Genomic DNA, 25,531 nt, shown 5'->3' on the forward strand with positions numbered 1-25,531 from the left:
AATGGGAAAGACTCGGTTTTAGGTTCACAAATATTATGTGTAATAATTTTGATTAATGGATTGATGCTATTTGAGAAAAAATCATTGGTTGAAAGTCAAGTCTCGGATATTGTTTAATTGCTCGAAAGACACAAATCAGTTGTATATGAAAGTGGGTCTTTCTGACCTAATACGACTGTAATAGCAATTTTAAACGGTATAAAGCAAGACTTATTGCCAAATATTTTACTCTGAAACGATGCATTGATTATAAATAAGTTTTTCTCTCATGTCAAAGAAAGACTTATTCAGAATTATCATAAGTATTATTAGTAGCTCAGTATGACCTAAGAGTTGCATTAATTAAATGTGAAAATAGCCTTTATTAATGATAAATTTTAGTCTACAAATTTTAGAAATCAAAATATGAAATTTAAGCATCCTCCCATAATGGTATATGAAATTCAACAAAACTATAAATGTTTCAAGTTTTGGATGAAATTATTACAGATTTATGCATATACCTCAAGATCAATGGGAGAAATTCATACTCTTGGTCTTGTATGTTAAGACATACTACCTACAAGTAGTGATCTTGACTTTATGCATATCTCTATATTTTTTGAAACAAATGATATTAATGAAGCTTACCATGTGATAGTAATATCATATGGATTACTAAAGCTCTCATATAAGGCATATATCGAATGTTCAAGGAATTTTGAGATAATAACATATTTAACAAATTTTATTTCATGTTGGATAGAAGATATAAATTTAATCTTCATTACGTCTTAATTATGATACGAAACTTATAACAAGTTGTTGATATGTTAACTAAATGCCTAAAGAATCGAAGAACAAATTACAGGAAAGCTATCAAGAATTTTGAGATACTATTTTAACTTATGTCTTATAATTAGTTAGCAAACCCAACAAAAGTTGATTGGGTTTCCAGACTTCAATTTTTGTGGATGTATGGATTTTCTAAAGGAAAAACCCATTAACAGTAGTCCCACAATTGAGTTTGAATATTTATTACTGCTATACTTAGAGACTTAAGGTTTGTCTCTACATTGCTGAAAATTATCGTCTTAGCTTCGCAACATTAAAGCACGATATGATACAAAAGAAACAAAACACATGAACCTTGAGTATATATGCGTGAATTAACCAATTCAGAAACAATACTTGTTCATGTATCACGTAAGCACAATTGCATTTGGAGATGCACTTATTGAACAATTACCTTTTAAGACCTATTAAGAAAATATTAAAATCATTAGGTATGTGGGAGTAATTGTTTATTGAATTCAGCTAATTTATGTGCTTATTTATGAACACTTATTGAGCTCTTATTAATGTCATTCTGAATTATTTCTGTATCCATGTTTAGTATACACTTATGTGAATGGATGAATGTTAACAGGAATTGTCTTTCTTTTGAAGACATTACTGGACCATTATGATATCCCAATTTAAGGCCTAGTTAAGTAAGCTATTTGTGTTGTGGTACATGGAAGGGAACATGTTGATAACAGGACAATGTGCAACCGCCAGGACCCGCATGAGTAGTTTGCTTGATCAAGGTATTATGTTTAACCATTAAATTTTGTTTAGCAATTATGCGCACTTATGTTTTCTATGATTAACCATTAAGTCGATTATCACATGGACCAGTGGGAGAATGTAAGAATATTTTGTATGACTAGAAATATTCCCTTGGGCCCATGTAATAATCTTGGTAATAGATTATTGCTATACTTATGTTCGGTTTCCTTTATGGGATTATTATTCCTAATATCTCTTCTTTGATGGACGGTCGAGATCTAATGCTATTAACTAAACCCTAGGAACTTGGTCCTCCTTCTGCCTATAAGAGGAACACAATAGCCATCGGTATTGGGTTCGAGAATTTAACTATTCATAACGTATGAGGTCAAGAAGGAGAAACTAAGAACTCCACAAGGTATTACCGCTGCTCCAAAGATGATCGGCGTGAGATGGATTAACGCTATCAGGTATTCCGTATAAACTAATCTTTGTGTATTTGATTATGTGATTATCATGAAGTTCAACGATCCTAATTAACGATCTATAAAATAAATTCTTATACTACACTCCACTATAACTGATTCAACCTCTATGTGATCATCATGAATTCTTGTTTTATTAACTAAAGATTAAGAATGTTTACAAGAATGATTCAAGTATTACAACAATTCTACTTGAAACCTAAGCTCACTTTCTCTCTCTTCCTATTTCCTTTCCAAGACTTGTCCTAGAATCTTTTTGGAAACAATAACTCTCTCCTTTATATAGGATTTTACATAGTGGATGACAGCTAAAAATCCCATTATTTTCGGGATCTCTATGCGACATATTCGCTCATATACAATCGCTCATCTTCGCATAACATATTTCTTCGCATGATTCTTCACACTTTACTCGTGACTTTGCTGACATCATCTGGTGCGTCATCTCAACTTTGTTGTGTGCGACGCCCTTCGCTTAGGTTGTATTCTTTACTTCACGTAGTTATTAACGTGTGCAATATTTAACTCCTACATAGTTTAATTAATTATCACTTTTGGCTAACATATATATAGAGGAATTTCATTTTCGTATACCAATTTTCACTTTTTTTTTTCAAATTGTTAAAGTTCATTATTTAATTTGTATTGTGGTCCTTATTACTTTGTTTTCTTTTGTTTCTTCTTTTTTCCCACTAAAAAGAAATTTATTTTACCTAAAATATTGTCCAAGATCTATGAACTGAGAGAGACACACTCTTCGGTAATATAATAAAACAAAATATGATCATTTTGAAGTAAATGAAGAACTCTTATTCATGATTGTATTGTTTTGTAATGGATAAGTACTATGTTTAATTTTAGTTAATTTTTATTTTATTTTTTGAAAAATGTTTTGTTTTGCTTATATATAATAAAGAATAAGAAAAACAAAACACAGAATGTTTTTTTAACCTTATTATTTGACCTATATATATCCGATATAAATACTAACCTTTTTTCTTTATTTTATCCGTCATTTTAGCTTTTGTCATTTTACTTGGTATATCCTAATCCGGATGATGAAAAAATGTCATGTTTTCAGTTCCATGCCAATTCAGAGTCTGAAAGCCTGAAACCACAATGACAATGCAAATTCTGCTTTTATCCCTGAATTTCAGTTTTTCTTATGCGCACTTTCTTCTTAAGAATTGGTCAGCCAGAAAGACATGGAAACATATATATACAGGTATTGCCGCCCACTTTCTCCTTAAGAATTGTTCAGCCAAAAAGACATGGAAGCATGTCGACTAATTCATTCATTTATATATATATATATATATATATATATATATATATATATATATCATGGATGCCGTTTTTGACATTAACTCTTAAATGTGCAGCTAAATAAGAAGTTACAGTTCAAATGAAGCCTACCATGAAGCACCGACAAGTAAAAATTCTTCTTTCTTATCTCATCTTCTTCGGCATAATCCTTAACCTTATTCTCACATCGTTGCCACCAACATATCCCACGGTAGTTTCGGCTTATGATTTTCATCTCCATGAAAAAAAAGACAATGACTGCGACAAAACTCTTACTCACTCCGTCAAACAAATAGGGAATGCTGGTGCTGCTAGCGGCAGCGCTATAATGGGTGCTGGTGGTTCGAGTGGATCCACCGGGCAACTTAACGGTTTTCATCTTCTTGTTGTTATTGCCTTTACAATGACTATCTTGATTACCTCATGGTTTTGAATTAATTCATTTTTCTAGTGTTTTTGTTTGATAGGAATTACCAGTATTGTGATTGATTTCCATCTTATAAGTTGCAACCCCATTGCAAATAAAGAGTGTTTAATTCTTTAGTCTGTCCATGATTTGGTTCAATTGCATTCTCCATTATAAGGCCATCATCATAGACCATTATCAAGAACTATGAGATTCAATAAGTTTCCAATTTGCTGGCCGGAAAACTCCGTTAAACTGATTAAACAGAAAGATACAAATTCTGTAGAAAAGGTTTCCAATTGAACAATGAACAAAAAGCAAACATAACCAAGCGTGATTTCCTATCAAACAAAAACGCTGAAAATTTGAAGTGCTATAATAGCCAAGTATAACCAAGGCATCAATATTCATCATCTGACTCAAAACACTGAAACCCATCTCTTCATCAAGCTCTTCCTCATCTTTTTGTTTCTCCCTTCCAGATGCAACTTCAGTCAAAGCCGAGGATGTCTCGATCTTGGATTTTCCATGTTCCAAGTTACCACGAAATCCTGCCAAGAGGAATAAAATTGTTGCATCGTTAGGTCCACAAGTAAAATTGATCTGGAGAACTAATTCAAATCAAATGCTTCTTTTCTCAATGTAGATTTCTATGTATGATACAGCGAAATCAATTCTCACTTTACAACAAAGCTAAAAAAAAATTGAAATTAGGGTAGCATCGTTTTCGTTACTGCAATGACCATGTTGATGACACTTGACTAACGTAAAAGATTCTGCAACAATTTCTCAACCTTTTTCTAATATTACAGAGATGCAGAGCAAATTGAGACGACCAGAAACTATAAAAGCAAAAACTTAACAACTACAATGAACTAAAATCATAACCAATTCTGTCATGATACAAAAGTGACAGAAGAAAGTAAGTTAATGACTTGAAGGTTTTGGAAAGGCAGAACTCACAGGAAAAGTGGGGATGCAAACTTTATTCGACATCCTCGATTTTGGGTTCTGCACTAACACCACCCTGCCCGTTTATTATAGGATTGATAGGGGTGCATAGATTCTTTAACTTCCTTATCTCGCCATTGATATCTTCTATGTCGCCAATTTCATTGCTACGCAAACGCTGAAAGGCATACTTGACCGCATCCTCCATCTTTATCCTAACATTCGATGTTAGCTTCCAACCATGTTTTTTAATCATGTTCCTGATGCTGTATGTGTGATTCTCTAACGAGTTCATAGCCTCCACCTTCTTTGTGTGTTCTTCATCTTCTGCTTTGTATTTCTCCGCCTCTTGGATCAATCTCTCAATTTCATCCATTGACAACCTCCCTTTATTATTTGTAATCGTGATCATCTTTTTGTTTCCTGATCTCTTATCCTCAGCAGACACATTCAGTATGCCGTCTGCATCCATATCAAAGCTTACTGTTAATTGAGGAACACCACGAGGTGCTGGTGGAATTCCGTCTAATACAAACACACCCAAACAGTTATTGTCAACAGTTCTAGTTCTTTCACCCTCATACACCTGAATCATCACACCCGATTGATTGTCCGCGTTAGTAGTGTAAAACTTTTCCTTTTTGGTGGGAATGGTTGTGTTCCTTGGGATTAACACATTCATAACACCTCCAATTGTATGAATACCAAGAGAAAGAGGCGTCACATCCACCACCACCAACTCCTGCAACTTCACATCATCCACACCACTGAGCATAGCAGCTTGCACTGCAGCACCATAAGCCACAGCCTCGTCAGGGTTGATGCCCTTGCAGAGTTCCTTCCCATCAAACAAATCCTGCAATAGAGACTGAACCTTTGGAATTCTTGTGGACCCTCCAACGAGCACAATTTGGTGAATGCTGCTCTTGAACATCTTAGCATCCATCAGACATTTCTCAACAGTTTCCATGCATTTCTCAAACAAATCCTTATTCAGCTCCTCAAATCTAGCACGAGAAATGGATGTTTGAAAATCGATTCCTCGATGCAAAGAATCAATTTCAATGGTTGTCCGGGTAGTAGATGAGAGGGCCCTCTTTGCCCTCTCACATGCTGTTCTCAACCTCCTAAGAGCCTTTGGGTCTCCACTAATGTCTCTCTTGTGCTTTTTCTTGAACTCTTGAACAAGCTCAGTCATCATGCTGTTATCGAAATCCTCTCCTCCAAGATGGGGATCTCCGGCTGTAGCCTTGACTTCAAAGATACGATCCTCAATGGTGATTAACGAAACATCAAAAGTACCACCACCAAGATCAAAGATAAGAACATTCTTCGCACCAATACTGGTTGCCTCCTTATGAAGACCATAAGCAAGTCCAGCCGCCGTTGGTTCATTGATGATACGCATTACATTAAGGCCAGCAATTTTTCCAGCATCCATAGTAGCTTGGCGCTGAGAATCATTAAAGTAAGCAGGGACTGTAACAACAACATTCTTAACACTTGAACCAATATAAGCTTCAGCAGCTTGTACCATCCTAGAGAGAACCATGGCTGAGATTTCCTCGGCTGAAAACTTTACATCCCTGCCCTTGTATTTGACTTGAATCATGGGTTTCTCATCTTGGCCAGGAATGACTTTGAAGGGCCATAGCTTCATATCACTCTGAACAAAGCTATCATTGATTTTCCTACCAATTAACCGCTTCACATCTACAAAACATTAAATAGACGATTCAGAAAATAATTCCTGAGATGCTAACTGTATGAGCAACGAGCTCATGCTAGTATTATTTTCAGAAGCAATCTATAATACTTACAATATCAACTAGGAATCGGGAGAACAATAAAATAGTTAACCGAAGCCATGAGATTTTAATCCACAATACTATATAAAGTCAGGCATTCATCCTATTGTCAATCTAGACAACTAGATCAAGCAAACAGAAAAAAGATACCCATACATAAATGACCACCAAGGATGTGGTTTGTACAGACGAACACTCTCCCGGTAATATTGAGATGGGTTCAATCCCCTCGCGCATAACAAATCCTCAACGTTTAATGAATCAAATCGATATGGTCATGAAACTAACCATAGGAACATAATGCAAAATCGAGGAACTTAGCCACAATTTGATTCTTCCAGATATAATTTACAGTTTGTACAGTAACAAAGATATTCATGGAGTTTAGATATATATAATTTGATTACAGGCGTTAGGAAGCTTACCGAAAATGGAGTTGGTAGGATTCATGGCAACTTGATTTTTAGCAGCATCACCAATTAAACGTTCAGAATCAGTAAAAGCAACATATGAAGGAGTAGTGCGATTTCCTTGATCATTGGTAATAATCTCAACACGGCCATGTTCCCATACTGCTACACATGAATATGTTGTCCCTAAATCTATTCCTACTGCTGCTTCGCCATTTTTTTCAGCCATCGTAATAGTACAAGTTCAAACCAAAACAAAAACTCAACAAGGAAGAAAAATCACACTTGAAACTAGACAAAATGATTGGGGCTTAGATTATACTACAATTTTTGACTAGTCTTGTTATGTCTGTTTCTGAATTTGCTTGGAGTGGTCTAAGTTCATAGTCACGTACTTCAAGCTCCTTAATAAATTTATAATTAATAACAGAAGATGCAAGATTGAATAGTTCAGTCGGTGAGATGTATTGCTTGTTCATTTATTCAGATCAACCGTGTTCATTTTTTCAGGTCAACCATCCCAAATGCTGGTCTTTTGCTTCTGATGGAAGTCTGCAAACTACATATTAAAATAATAGCTGGTCTGTTGCTTGGAAAGTTCAATTTACTCATCATATATGTAGAAGTTTATGGACTTTCACGTCCCTTACCTACTAAATATCCCATTCTCGAAACCTGAAAGAAGTTGTGGTTGCTTATGAGCTCTAAGAACTTCCCTGCATAACGCAACACCTTCTAGTAGTTTCCTAATTAAACTATTATTCAGCACATTCCTCAACAATTCCATATTGCCCACGTTGCCATCTATCCTAGTATATGATACTTCTTACCATGTCATTGACTAATTAAGAAGACCTGATGGCTAACTTCATCATACCAGAACGAGTTTTCTGAGAAAATGACTTAACAGCTAACAAAGTCTCTTTGGAAGTTGAAATAGTTGCTAGTATATTACAATCTTGTGTGGACTAACATAAGATTGAAATCAAAAAATCCGTTCGAATAGGCTATGAACATTACAACACAGTCAATTTGCCGGCCTCGGCCCTATCTAGGTATAGGTTGCAAGTTATGCATATAAAATTTGTAGCCTGCCATGAGCATCCTCAGGAATAAAATCAAATAGATTCTCTATAGAAATAGGATTAGCTAATTCTATTAGTTTTAGAGCTAACAGAACTGATTAATAAACAGAATTCAATCTATCAAATCCACAAATCAAGTCACAGAAAACTTCATTTCTCAAAAACAAATTAAGCTTGGAATCTCATAAAAATTATAACTTTATGAAAACCCACCTTATAAATTTACATAATTAATACTCCGTAGATATTAGAGAAGATTATTAGGTTAAAAGTACCTCTGGTCCTCCAAGTTGATTGATTTCATTTTCACCATTACAGCTGACTTTATGATATTATTTCCTTGGAGAACTGTCTTCTTTGTAGAATTCGTAGCACTAAATTTTGTGCTGGGAGGAAGGGGGTTTTCCAAAGATTGTGTTTGTAGGTGTATTTGGGAAGATCTGTTGATTTCCATTGTTTTAACTGATAATCACGCATCCCCATATGCTCAAATTTGATAGAAAATCAAATTAAGTAAGAACCCATCACTCAGAATCAATAGAATAGAGGAAGAAAGGGAGATTGAGCTAAAAGAAAGTAGAGTTTGTCATCTACAGCAGCAGCAGAGACACAGGAATGAGGAATCCCATCTTCCACCACATAGCTAGAAAAATTGAAGCCCTAGAGGAATTTTGATTAAGGCACCCTGCCTGCGCTTAGTAGCACGCATGTTTGCACCATTATAGCATTTGCCAAGGTAACTTATCAGCACTTGGTGGATTTGACATCCATGTGACACTGTCTATGGGATGCACATAGAAATGTCTGAACCATGTTTGATATATTTTTCCCCCCTGATATCTATCTTGCAGACAGTTGTTACACAAGGAATTCAGCAAAATACAAAATTATTAGTAAAACCTTTATATTTATAGAGGAATTACAACTACAATGAATAATAACACACAGATGAAAAGCCTGCAAGCTGTGAATAGAGAATTTGCTCACATATCAACAATGGAAATGGAAATCTGAAGTTTACTCACTCCTAGCCTAGATAGAGTATAGACTGCGAATAGACAACAATTGGGCTTCTGACAGTGTGAACCTCATCAGACCATACCAGTGACGCAGTTGCCATTTCATCTGAACCCAATCCATCTCCAGTTACAGTTACAACAAACTTCTTCTTCTCGTTGGGTGAGTCGAAAGTAAGGACCTTAGGTTCAACTGACACTGTAATTCTATCATCCGATGTAACCTTCACCTTGTACGTTGATTCTGTCTTGGCAACATTGGTCACTGTTCTTGTAAACTTTAAGTTGATGGTTTCGCCAGCTTCGACATGAGCACCAAATGAAGGATAATTTAGATTCCTAGAATAATCAGATGCAGTTGATCCCCTGGGGCAAGTACTGCTTGTGATGAGCTTTACTTTAGACGAGTCGAAACCCAAACCACATAAATATCTGACGTAGTCATCTGCATGTGCGTCATAAACTAGACCAGGATTTAGAGCCTTCACAGGATCAATTTGACCAGACCCATAAGCAAATTCACCTTCAGAATTCTTTGTATTGTTCATAGCGAAAGCTGTGGTCATAAGAGCAGACTTTATAGCAGAAGGAGACCAATCAGGATGGTATGTTTTAACGTAAGCTGCTGCTCCCGTTGCATGAGGGCATGCCATTGATGTCCCAGAGAGTATGTTGTACTTCACTGACCTAGTATCACCGGCAACGGTTGAAGGATTAGCCACAGGCGAGAATGCAGCCAATATATCCACTCCTGGTGCGCTAACATCCGGCTGTTTTACAAAATGCATGGAAACAATGTCAATGAAAGACTAATTCATATCCAAATCCAAAGCCTTTTCCAGTAGAAAGTACCAGGTCGGCTAGAGAACATCTCCTAAAAGGTCGAACGTAGGTTTACGCCGGCCTGTCCAGGTCAGTCAGAATTTTTACTATAGATGCATATAACTTTTCCCTTTACCTTGACGATGTCGGGTGAGATTGAGTTTGGTCCCCGAGACGAAAACGAAACTACTACAGGAGCGTGAGAATCTTTTACTGATTCGGTTGGTAAAATGGTGGCAACAGGCTTTCTGTTGGAAAGAGTAAAGGACGTTAAAACTAATAATTCTTGCAAAATGGACATAAGTCAGTCATTTCAAAATTCATATACTTACCGGGCAGACTTGAAATAAGACTTGACAATGTCACCATTCGTAGTGTTTATTAGTGAAGCTGCCAAGGGATAAACTGAAGACACATCGAAACGTGCAAATGAAGGATCTGAAACCAGGATGGTTCCTTGAGCTCCGGATGTAAAAGCCTCGGTTACTGCCTTAGCTGAATCACAAATGACAATTTTCCCTTCAACCAAGTCTTTGTCCAGACAACCAGTCTCGCAACTCCTGAAATTTGGTCCATTAGTGTTTGTACTGTTGAAACTCAAGTTATTTAGACGTGAAGTACGAAAGTCACTTACCTTGCTGAGAAAGTTTCACATGTGGTTGAAACATTATTCCCATACAGAAGCGGGAATTTAGTTCCCTTCAACTTGAAACCGTTCACACCAAGACCCTGTTTCATATCAAAAGGCACTGTGAACTGACAGTTCCAGAAACCGCTGAACCCTGGGTAGTCAAATATATGTAGGTTGCATTTAACTTACCTGAAGCGTCTTTCCATTTCCTAAGACAATTTTGTTGACGACCCGTCGATCAGTACTGCTTGCCGCCACGGATAATACCCAAGGTGCGTTACTGGTCACTGTCTGTGGTTCAGGTCCACTGTTACCGGCGGAATGTGAAGTGAGTATCCCTTTCTTCATAGCATGGAAAGACCCGATGGCAACAGGGTCGGTGTCAAAGCTAGCTGGATCAGTACCACCCAGTGACACTGAAAGAATGTCCACTCCATCAGCAATTGCATCATCAAATCCAGCCAAAATTGCATCTGATTGACAACCATCAGAGCCACAAACTTTGTAAGCCGCGATCCTAGCCGAGGGAACTGCTCCCCTGGCGTTGCCTTTTGCGATATCATAGAAGCTAGCACCCTTAACAATACTTCCAGCAGCAGTTGATGAAGTGTGAGTACCATGGCCTTGTGTGTCCCTAGCAGATTCTCCGACGTCTCCATGGAATCGGGCACCAATGAGCTTGCTGTAGATAAACAAATCAGCATAAAATCATTAGATGTTGAGATTAGTGATGTGTAAATAGTTTGAGATTGCGTAGATGAAAATTAGAACAAGGCATGAAATTATCCAAAAATTACTTGTTGCAGGGGAAATCGTCACCACCCTCACAGACACCCTTCCATTTCTTAGGAGGAGGACCAAATCCTTCATCAGAGAAACTTTCAGACTCTGGCCAGATCCCACTGTCGATGACACCAACTATGGTATTACTTTCAACATTAGCCATTCGTTTCACTTTCTCAGGGAGGCCTATAAAGTCCCAAGACCTGGTAGTTTGAAGTTGGTAGACTCGATTTGGAAAGACCGATACTACTCCCTCCATACCTACACAATCATTAATAATTTAATGTCGCCATTGGTCTATGCTTTCATGTAAACTGAATAAAAGAAGTTACAAATTAATTACCAGATAGCTTTTGAACTTCTTTTTCAGTGAGTTTTGCGGAAAATCCATTAAAACTCCTTTTGTAACTGTGAACTAATGTGTCCTGGACTGAACTGCAAAGCCACAAAAACGACATGCGTCTTAGAATCGGTACCAAACTCTTTATTTTGTTTCACCAATCAATCAGAAATAGTATATGAATTCATGCAGGATCAGATCAAGATAGTATAAGATATTCTAAACCAGATTATGAATATTTGTTCTTGCTTACCTTCCCTCGAGAACATCTTGAAGAATAGTTTGGTGGTGAGACATTGGGGTATATACACTCTCAGTTGGAAGCTCACCCATGTACACAATATAAACCTGCAATAGACATAGTGATCATTATGAAACTGCTGGGACGAATAATAACGAGAGCGAAAGGGAATATATATGAAAACAAACCTTTCTGTCTTCATTTTGAGCATAGCAAGTAACGGTAATGGATGCAATAGCTAAGAAAACAATCAAAAAAGAGCTGGAAAGTAAACTTGTTGTAGCCATTGTTAAGATAAGAAACTTTTATTGAATGTAAGAAAATGATCGGAGAAGATTTTCATTTATAATGTGAATTTGGCTTTAAAAGTAAAGATCCTATACATTAAGGCACATTAAATGTATTACTAAAAGTAAAGGATTCTTTTACATAAATGTATTAAAGGAAATTGTTTCACGTATGGTAGTATTAGAGCTATTGCTTACAAGAAATATTACAGCAATAAATGTATTATCATTCCCCCAAAGGAAAGAAAACAAATACATATATATCTTTACAAATCTTTCCTTATAAACATCGAATATATGGCTTTCTTCTTTCTTTGGATATGATTTAACTTTAATTTGCATGAACTTAATGCACGAAAACTTACTTTGCCATACCCATTTACCGATTTGGCACATGTACGGTGATGCATGGCACACGTACGGTGATGCCCGATGCATCAGGAAAAAAGAAACCCGAATGGACATCAAAACTGTGATGATAACATATTTACACATTTCAATATGGTTCCACATAATAGACTGAGATATTTACACATTTCATTTTGTGTATACTGTATAGCAAATTAGCAAAGCTTGATTTTCCTTCCTAAGGAATTTTGATTAGGCACCCTCCCTGAGCTTAAGAGCACTCTTGTTGCTAAAAACCAGCGCATGCTAGCACCGTCATAGCCTTTGCAATTGAACGCCCAATTGGTTAATTTGGGAATATGACAATAAAACAAAATACAAATATTTTCAAGTAATTTTCAAAGCCGCTTATCCATATATTTTTTTATAATTTCTAAATTACCCTTGTATTTTTAAAATATATTTATTTTATGTTTTTTTGAAAAAATACCTATGTTTATATGTTTTCTATTTGTCATTTTTTTTAAGGTAAAAAAAAAAAGAAAAAAAAAACTAAAAAGTATGAGAAATCCGTGGAAAAGTAACAAAGAAGTATGAGAAAAGTAATTAATGGATGGGAAAAGTAACAAAGAATTATGAGAAATTTGCAGAAAATTTGAAGGGAGCCAAGCAACAAAATGTGCTCCAATCCCTCTTTGAATAACAAACCCTAATCTATGGAAAAGGAAATCTCCTACTCTGACATTTGCATCATGACTAGCCATATAATTCTGCAGTCTTTTTAAAAATTTTATAGTATTTCCACCAAATTCCCGTGAAAGCAAGAACACTGAAGCCAAGCCCTTGAGCAGCACACTTTTCCAGATATTTGCTGCATTTACGATTTACAACATTGATGATTGCTTGGCCAGGGAAAAAAGTGCGTACACCACCACCAGTAAAAGGAGATACACCCGTTATATCCATGCACGTGTGATGCATGTTATCCCAGTTATTAACGTAGCGGAAGCGTAATAACTTGGATCAAGGATCCAAAAGATAGTGAAAACTAGTGTGAAATCAATAGATTCACAAAAGCTATAAGAATACTAGAGAACAATAACTAAATAAAATATCTTTGATAACTCAAATAAGATAATAATGTTGAATGTGTAGAAATTCTACAAGACTAGGCCTCTTCTTATATAAGCTTCACTATTTCCTAAACTAGGAAACTATTAAGTTCTAGAACAATTTTAGAATAGGGAAACCATAAATTAGGGAACAATACTAGAAATAGAATAAGGTTTGACTATCATGTTCAAACGGGGGTGACTTGATCTAGATGTCCTACATCAGGCGGGCCCCTTCTTGAAAAGAACTCGTCCTCGATTTCGGTGTTGGAAGAGAAACCTTATCGCCCGGAAAATAAGGAAAGATATCCTTAACGTTGAACGTGGACGAGATATTCATATGAGCTGGGAGGTCAACAACGTAAGCATTGTCGTTGATCTTCTTGAGAATGCGAATGGGGCCAATCTTCTTGTACTTCGTCTTGTTGTAGGTGCCAGTAGGAAAACGATCCTTGCTTAAGTACACCATAACTAGATCACCAACTTCATAAGACCGAAAACGATGTCGACGATCAGCATCTAGCTTATACTTGGCATTAGCAGCTTCCAAGTTTTTCTTGACCTTACATGTAGCACTTGTAGGGACTCGATCATGTAATCAGCTGCAACATTGGAACTAGGTACTGATGGTAAAGAGACAAGATACAATGTGCGGTTAGGAACCTTAGAATAAACGACTTGAAAAGGTGCATAACCTGTGGATCGATTAGGAACTGAATTGTAGGCAAATTCAGCTTGAGCAAGAGATAAATCCCACTGTCGTGGCTTTTATCCAGATAAACAACGAATAAGATTCCCTAATGATCGGTTTACTACTTCAGTTTGCCCATATGTTTGTGGGTGAGCTGTGCTACTAAACAATAGTTTGGTTTGGAGACGAGTCCAAAGTGTCTTCCAAAACCAACTTAAGAATTTAGTGTCTCGATCAGAAGTAATGGTCTTTGGAATACCATGTACACGGACTATCTCACGGAAGAAAAGATTTGTCGTAGTCACAGCATCCATAGTCTTCTTGCTAGGAATAAAATGTGCCATTTTTGAGAAGCGATCAACAACCACAAAAACAGAATCATGAGCTCTTTGGGTTCTTGGTAAACCTAGCACAAAATCCATTGATATATCTTCCCAAGGAGCATCTGGAACTGGAAGAGGAATGTATAATCCTGTATATTGTGCATGACCCTTACTTCGTTGACAAATCATACAACGTCGTACAAAATCATGGACATCCTTTTTGAGAGAATTCCAAAAATAACGAGCTTCGACTAAAGATATAGTCTTATCTCGCCCGAAATGGCCAGAAAGACCACTACTATGTAACTCCTTAATAAGGTGTTTAGGAATGGAACCATAAGGAATGCATAAACGACTACCTTTGAAAAGAAACCCGTTATGTAAAGCAAAATTGCCCGTACCTTGTTGCTTGGAAGAACATTTCTGCCATAGTAATAAAAATTCGGGATCGGTAGGATATAATTCCTTAAGAGAGTCAAAAGAAATCACTTCAGCACGGATGGTAATAAGGAGCAACTCGCGAGCACTATGATTATTGTGACGGCTAAGTGCATCAGCAACTTTGTTGTTTAAACCAGACTTGTGCTAAATAGAGAAAGTATATTCTTGTAAGGTAGAAATCCAACTAGCATGCATTCTGTTGAATGGTGATTGATTCTGAATATACTTGAGGGCTTGGTGATCAGTATACAAGAAAAAATCCTTGTGTATTAAATAATGTCTCCATTTCTGTAGTGCACGAATCACCGCGTAGAATTCTAACTCATAAGTAGACCACTTTTGACGATCTTATGTAAGTTTTCACTAAGAAATTCAATAGGTTTACCTTCTTGTGACAAACCAGCACCAACTCCTAATATAGAAGCATCGGAATGTACTTCAAAAAGCTTGTTGAAATCAGGTAGTGCAAGGATAAGTGCAGAAGTAAGCCTTTCTTTGAGTAATTGAAAGCTTGATTCAGCTTCATCCGTCCATACGAACCTTTTATCCTTCCAACTGTCAGTAAAAGGGGATGCAATAGAGCCGAAATCTCTTATAAATCGACGGTAAAAGGAAGCTAGACCATGAAAACTTCGAGCTTCGGAGGCTGTCTTAGGAGTAGGCCAATCACGAATAACTGTGATTTTAGAATCATTTACTTGAATACCATCAGCAGAAACAACGTAACCCAAAAACAGAACCTTAGAAGTGAAAAATTGACACTTCTTTAGATTGATAAATAATTCATTCTCTTTGAGAGCATTGAAAACAGCCAACAAATGAGAACGGTGTTCTTCTTCAGATTTCGAATAGATAAGGATATCATCGAAATAAACCACAACAAACTTAACAATGAAGGGTTGTAGAACTTTATTCATAAGACTCATGAATGTACTTGGAGCATTAGACAATCCAAATGGCATAACAAGCCACTCGAAGAGGCCATCCTTTGTCTTAAATGCAGTCTTCCATTCATCTCCAAGTCGAATTTTGATTTGATGATACCCACTTTTAGGATCAATCTTCGAAAATATATTGGCACCGGAGAGCATATCAAGCATATCATCTAATCTTGGAATTGGAAAACGATAACGGATTATGATCTTGTTAACAACTCTACTATCGATACACATACGCCAAGTTTCATCCTTTTTAGGCACAAGGAGGGCGGGAACAACACAAGGGATCAAACTAGGTTGTATGAAACCTTTAGACAGCAATTCATCCACTTGACATCGAAGTATATCGTGCTCCTTAGGGCTCATACGGTAGTGGGGAAGGTTAGGTAAACTTGCACCGTGCATAAGATCTATTTGGTGTTGGATATTTCTCATAGGTGGCAAAGAATCAGGCATATCATATGGTAAAACACATGAAAACTCATCTAGTAAAGACTTCACTTGAGTAGGAATAGTTTTAGGAAGATCAGAAGTAGAAGGTTGTACAACTAAGGCATAAATCATACCTGATTCTGTGCATCTGCTAAGATATCCGCGGAAACCAACATCGTAGTATCTTGTTGTTGTAGACTTGGATTAGGTTTCGCGTAATATGGTTGCAATGTGATTATGCTACCATTGTACATGAACGAATACGTATTAGCTTTACCTCGATAAGTGACATCTACATCATATAGCCATGGGCGTCCAAGTAATATGTGGCAAGCAGTAATATCCACAACATCACAAACCACTGTCTCGTTATATGCTTCAATTTTAAATGACACGAAACATTGAGAATCTACATTCTTCTTGTTTTTATCATCAATCCAACCAATGGAGTATGTTTTTGGATGTGGATGAGTATATAATTGCAGCTTTTCCACCAAACTAGAGGAAACAATATTTTGACAACTTCCACTGTCAATGATCATATCACATATCTTGTCTTGCACACGACACTGAGTGCGGAATAGACGATTACGGGTTGGATAATCAACACGAGGAATGGACAATAAATTTCGAATAACATAAGAGACATAATCACTTTCATCTCCTTCCTCCGTATATGCTTATATATCTTCGATATTTCTATGAACATCTTCATTTTCTTCCTCATACACAACAGATTCTTCTTCGGTCATTAATGTATGCCTACTTCTACATTGATTTGATGTGTTCCCTGGTTGCTTACACTTATAATACTTGTTTTCAGTTGGGTAGGCATAAGTGTTTGGAGGTCTCGACCTAATGGGTTGGGCATTATTAGGTTAGGGTGGAGGTGGCGGAGCCTTCGTGGCAGGTGGGGTTTGGGAAGAAGATGGTTGGGTGGTAGTGGTAGTGGTAGTAGGAGAAATACGAGATTGGTATGTAGATGGTTGTTGCCTATTGGGAAAACTTTGAAATAGAGGTTTTTTAGGGCTAAAGGATGAGGTTTTTGGGTATGGTTGTGGAGAAACCATGAAAGATTCTATTTTTAGAGCATTATTAATGACAACATGAAGAGAAGTATATTGTTTAGTAGCTAACCTTTCTTGTATATTCCAATCAAGTCCGTTGATGAAACGTCCAATTGTTTGATCAACCGTCTCATTCAGCTGATTCCGAGACAATAAACGCGAAAATTCAGTCACATATTCTTGTACTGAATGGTTTCCTTGACGACAGTTTTGTAAAGTGATGAATAAGGTCTACATGTAATCCGGAGGCAGAAACCTCTTCTTCAATAGCTGCTTCATGGCTGGCTAGGATTGAACTTGCCGCATTCCTTGGTTGGATCTTTCTAGTTGAAGATGATCCCACCATGAGGAGGCTGGCCCTGTAAGCTTGAAAGCAACAAGTTCTACTTGTTAATCTTCAGGTATGCGCATATAAGTAAGGAAACGATCAATTGTACACAGCCAATCTAAGAAATCTTAAATGTGTAGAAGTCCATTAAACAGAGTTATATCAGCCTTGGGGAGATAGGTTTGTGGATTTCCCATGTTCCTCTGATGGCGCGGTGGTAGAGGATAATAATATGGCTCATAGTCTTCAACATCAACTGCTTGCTTCTTTGTAGAAAATTTGTTTAAGTTATGGGGAGTAGAGTAAGAGCTGAAATCTTCAAAAAATTCAAATTGTGGGGTTGTGTAAGGTGGACAGGAAGAGTAAGTTGGGGTAGTGAATAATGGATGGTAATATGACTTATTTTTGGAAGTATCATGGATGTGAGAAGGTTGGGAAGTGACTGGAGGGGTTTGAAGATGAGTGGTGGAGTTGAGAGGTGTAGAAGTATGAAGATGGAAAATTTCAGCTTGGGTTTTAGGTAATTCTCCAATTACCTTCTTTCCTTCGTTTACCTTCTTTCCTTCGTGTCCCATGAATTTGTTAGAAAACCACTCTTTAAAATCTTCAAAACGTTCATCTATCACTGTGGTTAACTCAGTGGCTAACTCCGTTTTTAGTTTGATTCCCATTGCTTGCACATCAGCTTCTAGGTCTTTCTTCAAACTAGTCTTTAACTCTTCAATCTTCTTATCACCCATGTTAGTGGAGGCTCTCAATCGAGGCTCTGGTACCACTTAACGTAGCGGAAGCGTAATAACCTGGATCAAGGATCCAAAAGATAGTGAAAACTAGTGTGAAATCAATAGATTCACAAAAGCTATAAGAAAACTAGAGAACAATAACTAAATAAAATATCTTTGATAAATAAAATAAGATAATAATCTTGAATGTGTAGAAATTCTACAAGACTAGGCCTCTTCTTATATAGGCTTCACTATTTCCTAAACGTAGTAAAACTAGAAAAAGGAAAGAACAGTTTTAGAATAGGGAAATCATAAATTAGGGAACAATACTAGAAATAGAATAAGGTTTGACTATCATGTTCAAACGGGGGTGACTTGGTCTAGCTGTCCTACATCAGTTATAGACCAAAATATCTGCAGGTCTCAAAGTCGTACAGTTATTGGAAAGCATGCTCAGGTCTACTTCTTTTCTAGCTGACACACCAGCACGATAAAAATTTATTTTTAAAATTTTAATAAATTTTTTTAACCTCATGTTTTAACCTTTTCTTTTAAGAAAAAATAATGTTTTTAAAATAAAGAAGCAAAATTTAAAAAAGAAACAAAATTTTTAGAACGTGTAGCTAGCTCAGCTGGTCATCCCTGTTCCTCATAAGTTTCATGCGCTTCAGGAGGTCCCAGGTTCGAGTCCCCGATAGCGCAATATTGTAGAATTTGACATGGAAGGTAGAGTTAGCTTTCCCCCCTTGCCACATAATCAGCTCCCCTATCCGCTTCGGCTCCCTTAGTTGGTTCCTCACGAGGCCCGCTGGTAAGCTAGCACGATAACCTGTTCAACTAATGTAGTAGTACACTGTTGGAACACAGCTTGTTGGGATTCCAACTAGTTCCTTGTAATATCCATTATCCAATAATAATACAAAATTAAATTTTAAGAAGAAAACATATTGTTTAGTTCTTGAGAGTGTCTAAGTGAATTTTCCGGCAATTGAAACCTGGAATCATTCACCGGCATTTTCAGTGTGATTATTCTCACAAATTTGTTTTCTCAACCTTTTTATCAACTTTATCAGACTTTGCTCTTTTGATTGATACCTACCTTGATGCCGTTACTCGCTAGTTTTGGGTTTGTTAGGGTTTTCAAACTTTTCCATGGTTTTGAAAGATCTTCAATACCATCCACCCCTCATGCTGCATCAACCCCGGAGTCTCAAGACAACATATCTTCACATTTTACTGGTGTAAGGTCTTTACTCATATCCCAATCATCTTCAGTGGGTGAAACAGATCCTTACAATATATATTGTTATTTCCCCTTTAAATTTTTTGAAGATTATCGAGATGGTGTTGCTATGAGAGGGTTTGCCAAAGCTTCTTTGTATTGTCATATTCAGGATAAGCACCTTTTTTCTAAAGACAATAAAAACATTTGCAGACAGAGGTTGTAACACCTCTACATTTCACATGACGTATGCTCAAACATTCGACATTGAGCAAAATAAAGCCTTTTATCATGTAAAGCTTACTCCGGGAGGCAACTTAGGTATTACGGAAGCATCAAGGATACCACAGTATCTATATGCATGTTCCTTACCAAGAGACACTATTTATCTGTGTTGCTTACTGAAGAAAGTACCGAAATGCTAAGGCATCATGATGTTAGTTCTTTACTTGTGACAGCAACAATTATTCATGTTGCTTACTGGTGGAAGCATTTATGATATATGTCACGACACCATTATGGTGCGATGCTTCCCAAAGGAAGTATCAATGTCCATATGTCCCTTACTCATGTAAGCTTTACGAATGATGTTTTTCGCGAAAGCAGGTGCATGGTACTTGGTACACATCCATCCCCTTCACATAGTTTAGTGGTTGAAATGTCAATAAGACATATAGGAGGTTTTGGTGGTTTCACCTATTTACTACCCACAATTTTATTATTTACCACATGTCTCACAATTTCTAAAGTAATTCTAATTTTCACTTTTTTTTTTTCATATTTTCCTCATATAAAGGTAAAGTTAAATTTGGCTATTCCTATTAAAAATTTTATTCAGTCGTCTTCTTCATTAATCTCTTTTTATTAAAATACCATCAAAACAAAAAACTACTAACCCTAGGTTAAGATTCTCTTTAATTATTATTTAATTCTTACACCAAAAACCCAATACTTCTTTATGTTTTATCATTTGATTTGTCGACAAATAAACGAATTAATCGGTGATTAATCCATTATCCATTAGAATGGAGGATTCCATTTTTGAAAATCTAGGGAAAAATATCCAAACCTTAGATGAATCCAACATCCAACAAGATTATATCAGTTCTACTGAAAATATATTGAGTGGATAAGATTTGGAGGTAAATAAGTGATAAACATTGGACATTTGATTTGTTTTTTTATAAATTATTTTAAATTTTATTGAACTAGTCACTAATTTTTGGACAATTGGTAGGTGTTATAGTAGTCCAGATACGAGCGACTATGCAAAACAATAGTGGGTTGTGTCTAACCGACTACATGCTTTTACAAACGTTCATTATTGGATAACTACAATATTTTTTGATCCTTATAAAGTGAACGTCATTAGATGTTTAATTATTTCTATTTGTGTCATAAGTCTTTGAGAACCAATTAACCGGTCCCTAAGCACGTGAATCAATAGAAGAAATTATATACACAATCATGAATTTAAACATGAATTTATGTATAGAATCATACATGAATTTATATATACAATTAGGTTTAATTTTACCGTTTTCGGGCATCTATTTTGCTAGAAAATTTTCACCTTTATTTGGAGGCATAATTTTGCTACAAAATCACAAATTACTACCACAAATTAAGAGTGATGACGGTAGTCGGCAATGGAGACGGTGAAGAACAATTATTTTAGATCTTAGTTTTTTATGTTTATTATTTGAGTTGTTTTGTTGTTGGATGAAAATAAAAAGTCAAATAGTGGTATTTAGGATTCAAGTAAGCATCAGTAATGCAAAGCCTTGTGCATATCTTGCAAAAGTCCCTTTAGCCTAATATGGACTCGACTTTGCTTGTCTTTGGTCTTGCAATACGAATTGGATTTAGTAGCTTGTCCCGGCATTGATGAGCTACCATCCGTGTTTGATACCTTCAAGATACGTAAAATAGTACATAGATGGTCGCAACGAGTTGCAACATTAGTAGTCCAACAAAAATATTGTGTTTGTTGGTGTATTTAGGAAAATCTTGTGATTTTCATAATCTTATCTGATAAGCAAGCATCGCCGCATGCTCACATTACAAATCCCACAATCTAGGAAATGAAACGTTTTAGTCACAGACCACCATCTTCTTAACAATAGGGCCACTCTTTTGGTGTCCTTTTTTCTTTTGTTATTTATAAAATAGAACTTATGAGAAGGATATCTATCCACTCTATCTCAGATCGGAAACGACGTGACCAACCACTTCTCAGTCTATGATATAATGTCAGTCGTTCTATATGCCGTGACACATTACGTGACGTCCAGACCTGCCACTAATCTAGGATTTTGAAATCCATACGAACAATTTTATTCGTCATTTTATGTTGCGGGAGCTGGAGGTAGTTATTTCACCCTTTCGATTTTATTTTATTTTATTTTTTAGATTTCGACACATCCTCCAAAAAGTTTACTAACATTTTGTAAACTAGATGAATATTGAATTCAATTTGTGAGATAAATTTCAGTAGAAAGTGGAAAGGTGTGAGATGAACTGCTGAAAAATGAGTTGAATTTATCGGATTTTAAATTTTAAAATTTTAGCCGTTTGAAGTAGAACGGTTGGCCACGTAGCCGTTGGCAACATATGTTGGGCCGCATGGCTCAACATTTGTCGTTGTGCGTCAAAGGTTGCGTTGTTGGGGCGGTACATGTGCAGTGGCTGACGGCCTTTTCCCATAGTCGCAAGCCCAGTTTACCCATAGGAATTACCCAAAGCCTACAAACACAATACCCTAATGGATATGTAAATCAATCTCAATTATCTCCTAACCGTTGGATTATCATTTTAGCTATCTCTTAAATGTAGACATGAGGTATCCTGAAATAACATCTTCAGAGTTCAGCCGTCTCCAAACACCTTCTTTGTTCACTATTTCCTTTGCTAGATCTATAAAATTTCTTTCAAATTCTTTCTTTTTGATGCTTTCTTCAACAATATTGCCATCTCTCACAGATTTTAGTAATATTAATACTTATACTCTCATCAGCATTCCAGTGAAACTGCCCGAAGTAAGTAGAAAAAGATGAAACCCTATTCTGTTGTTGTTGTTGATGATTCATTCACACGATGATTTTTCCTCTTAAAAAAATTTAACCCTGCTAGTTCAATTTTAGAACTGAAGGGTTTGCTTCTGTTCATTATGATAAACTCTTCAAAAGGATTTTTAGTTTTCATTACTTACCATTCTAGCATATGGTTGATTATAGGCTTATAATTTTTTTTATTTTTTATTAATTTTTTTTTTCTTTGATGTGCAGGGTTTTTGGTTTTGTGAAATCCACTGTCTCTAGAGCCCTGATCCTATTCAATACGAAACAAAATCTGAACAACAGCACAAATTTCTTGATGTTTGATTTTGGGCTGTTTATAGGTTACTCTCTAGAAAATGGTTAAAAGTAATTTACTCTCCTATTTATTTATTTTTTCTTTTTTCAATTTTATTAGTTTATGGATTTGAGTTTTCATTGCTTGTTGTCTGGGCTTTGTAGATTAGTGTAATTGTAATGTTTATGTAGACCAGATCTACTCCCTCCGTTACTTTTTAATAGGCAGTTTCTTTTTTTGAGAAAATTAAGAGAACTAATTATTAAAAGTGGTCCTCTAGATACTTGTCAATAAAAGAAGTGAAGTGAAATGGTCCCCATGATACTTGTTAGCCAAAGAAATAAGTGAAATGGTCAACATAACATTTGTCACCAAAAGAAGTTAAAAGAAAAGTGGTCCCAAAAAATTAAAGTAACATTTGACTTTTCCAATTAGAAAACTGACCTATTTTTTAAAATATTTATTTATAAAAACCGACCTATTAAAAGGTAACGAATAAAGTATAAATTAAGGGCGTTAGTTAATAATTTGCATGTGTAATTGAGAAATCCTTTGTTTTGGATGAACATGATGACATAGTATTAAGAGCAGTGATGTTCTGGTCAGACTGATTGACTCTTCTTTAGTCATTTGGATATAAAATATGTTGTATAGTATTAATATCTTTGACACTTGGATCGTAACTAGTCTTTTAAAGGTGTTCTTTTGATTTTGAAGAGCAATTTGTTCATCTCCTATTCATTATCTGTTGTACGTAATTATTTCCCAAACTCCATTTGACACTTGGATCATTAACAGGAATTGTTTGCATTGCAGAACCTCAGGTGGTGACGTCTAGGAGAGATGGGCATGTTTACTGATTAATGTGGAATGTGGAAACCTGAGCAATTATTCAAACCTCTGTAGCAATATTTAGACATTAGTAGGCTGTGATCCTTACGTGTGAGACTTGCAGTTGTATCTTTTCTGATGACTACACCTAAGTAAGATTTAAGACTAAAAACTACTAAAACATACAAGATTCAAGATGAACAGGATGTGCAGAACATGAAAAGTAAAGATTAACACAAGCATATAACGTGGTTCGGCCATGAAAACCTACGTCCATGGGAAAGAAGATGTTTTCTTTATTGATTATAAGGTCTTATCCTTAAAAGAGCTACAAATCTCACTTAGATTCCTTACTCTCTTTCTATCTAGATCTCTCTCAGGAATTCTCTATAGAAAGACCATCTAATAATACATAAGTTGTCCATCTCCTTCTACATGAACTGGTATTTATAGGGAAACTAGACTCGTGGAGGCTTGGTCGTCCGAGCTGGTGGAGCTATCGTACATCGCCTTCGCTGCTTCAGACTGGTTCTGTACTATCCCTCGTGATGGCCTGCTTGGTTCTCCCTCCGAGTTGTCTCGCTCTCCTTCAGATCGTGTGGCCCTTCTTTGGAGAACCTCGTGCTCTATCACTTCTGGGCTATAGTATAGGTCGTCCGAGTCCTCCATTACGATGTAGATCTTCCCACGTCTTTTCCCTTATCTTTCATTAAATGCGGTTCTTCCCTTTAGACTTGACCGTCTGAGAAGATTAGACTACTCCTTACACGCGTCATTCATGTAACGTTGTAACAGGTGTCTCGATTTAGAAAAACTCATCTTTTTATAGTATGATTCGATGCTCCTATCTCATCATCTTATTGTGGATTCACCCCTTAGGATGTTGACACGTGGCCATCGGGTATCTTACCCTCACATTTTTCTCATTTTCTTTGCAACATGCCGAGGGCATGATGGGAAGAAAACTTCATAACCGCCCCGTCCTTTTCGACGCGTCTGCACTTTTTAGCGCGCTTTTATCCGTTGGACTTGAAGCATCGGTTGGTTATACCCTGGTTTCTTATATTTTGTGGGAGGGAAGATATCTTCTTTTTTGTACTTTTCTTCCTGGATTCTTATCGTCTTGTTTGCCGCGTCTTTGACCTTCTTCTTCTCTTTGAAAAGGATTCTTTTTTGTGGTAAGGATATGAGTTTCATTTTTCTCTTCTTTCCCTCCTATAGAGTTCAGAGTCCTTTTTGCAGAAGGTCTCCATCTGTGTTGAGCGTTTCTCTCCCCGTCCCCCTTGGCGGCGAGTTGTTTTCTTATATTTTTTCCGACATGATAGTATGTCCTCTCATTCACATGTTTTTTCGGCTTGTCTTGCTCCGGATTCTAGATCATCATCAATGTCTTCTTGGAAAGACCAGTCTTTTCGCATGACGTCTTTGCCTTATCTTTTTTCCAAGTGACTGAACCTTCCACCAGGGAATTTCGTATTTACCATTGTGTTTCCTTTTACCGGCAAGCTTGGAAACACTTTAGGTGTTATGTGACTACTCGTTTTCCCGTAGTCTACGTAATGTATACAACTCTGAGGATCTGATACTAAGTAGTATTGATACCTCTGTTGAACTGATAG

At 36.4% G+C, this 25,531-nt stretch overlaps 2 protein-coding genes across 3 annotated transcripts; both read right to left on the reverse strand.

Moving 5' to 3' along the window:
* Positions 1–4,004: 4,004 nt before the first annotated feature.
* LOC113318603 (heat shock cognate 70 kDa protein 2-like) lies at positions 4,005–8,648 on the reverse strand. 2 transcript variants are annotated; one of them, XM_026566785.1, is made up of 3 exons: positions 8,256–8,648; positions 4,690–6,390; positions 4,005–4,277 (listed from the first exon to the last, which is right to left on the reverse strand). In XM_026566785.1, the coding sequence occupies exon 2, from the start codon at positions 6,335–6,337 to the stop codon at positions 4,712–4,714; it is 1,626 nt and encodes a 541-aa protein (XP_026422570.1). In that variant the 5' UTR covers positions 6,338–6,390; positions 8,256–8,648; the 3' UTR covers positions 4,005–4,277; positions 4,690–4,711. The 2 variants fall into 2 exon arrangements, with proteins under 2 accessions (XP_026422570.1, XP_026422569.1); XM_026566784.1 differs by having other exon boundaries at positions 6,911–8,648.
* A 212-nt stretch (positions 8,649–8,860) lies between these two features.
* On the reverse strand, positions 8,861–12,114 carry LOC113317497 (subtilisin-like protease SBT4.13). The gene is made up of 9 exons (XM_026565618.1): positions 12,002–12,114; positions 11,826–11,920; positions 11,576–11,667; positions 11,247–11,493; positions 10,639–11,131; positions 10,453–10,547; positions 10,151–10,378; positions 9,955–10,066; positions 8,861–9,766 (listed from the first exon to the last, which is right to left on the reverse strand). Exons 1-9 carry the CDS (start codon positions 12,098–12,100, stop codon positions 9,008–9,010), a joined length of 2,220 nt encoding a protein of 739 aa, XP_026421403.1. The 5' UTR covers positions 12,101–12,114; the 3' UTR covers positions 8,861–9,007.
* Between the last annotated feature and the right edge of the window lie 13,417 nt (positions 12,115–25,531).

This window comes from Papaver somniferum, chromosome 10 (assembly GCF_003573695.1).
Source record: "Papaver somniferum cultivar HN1 chromosome 10, ASM357369v1, whole genome shotgun sequence".
NCBI classification, from domain to species: domain Eukaryota; kingdom Viridiplantae; phylum Streptophyta; class Magnoliopsida; order Ranunculales; family Papaveraceae; genus Papaver; species Papaver somniferum.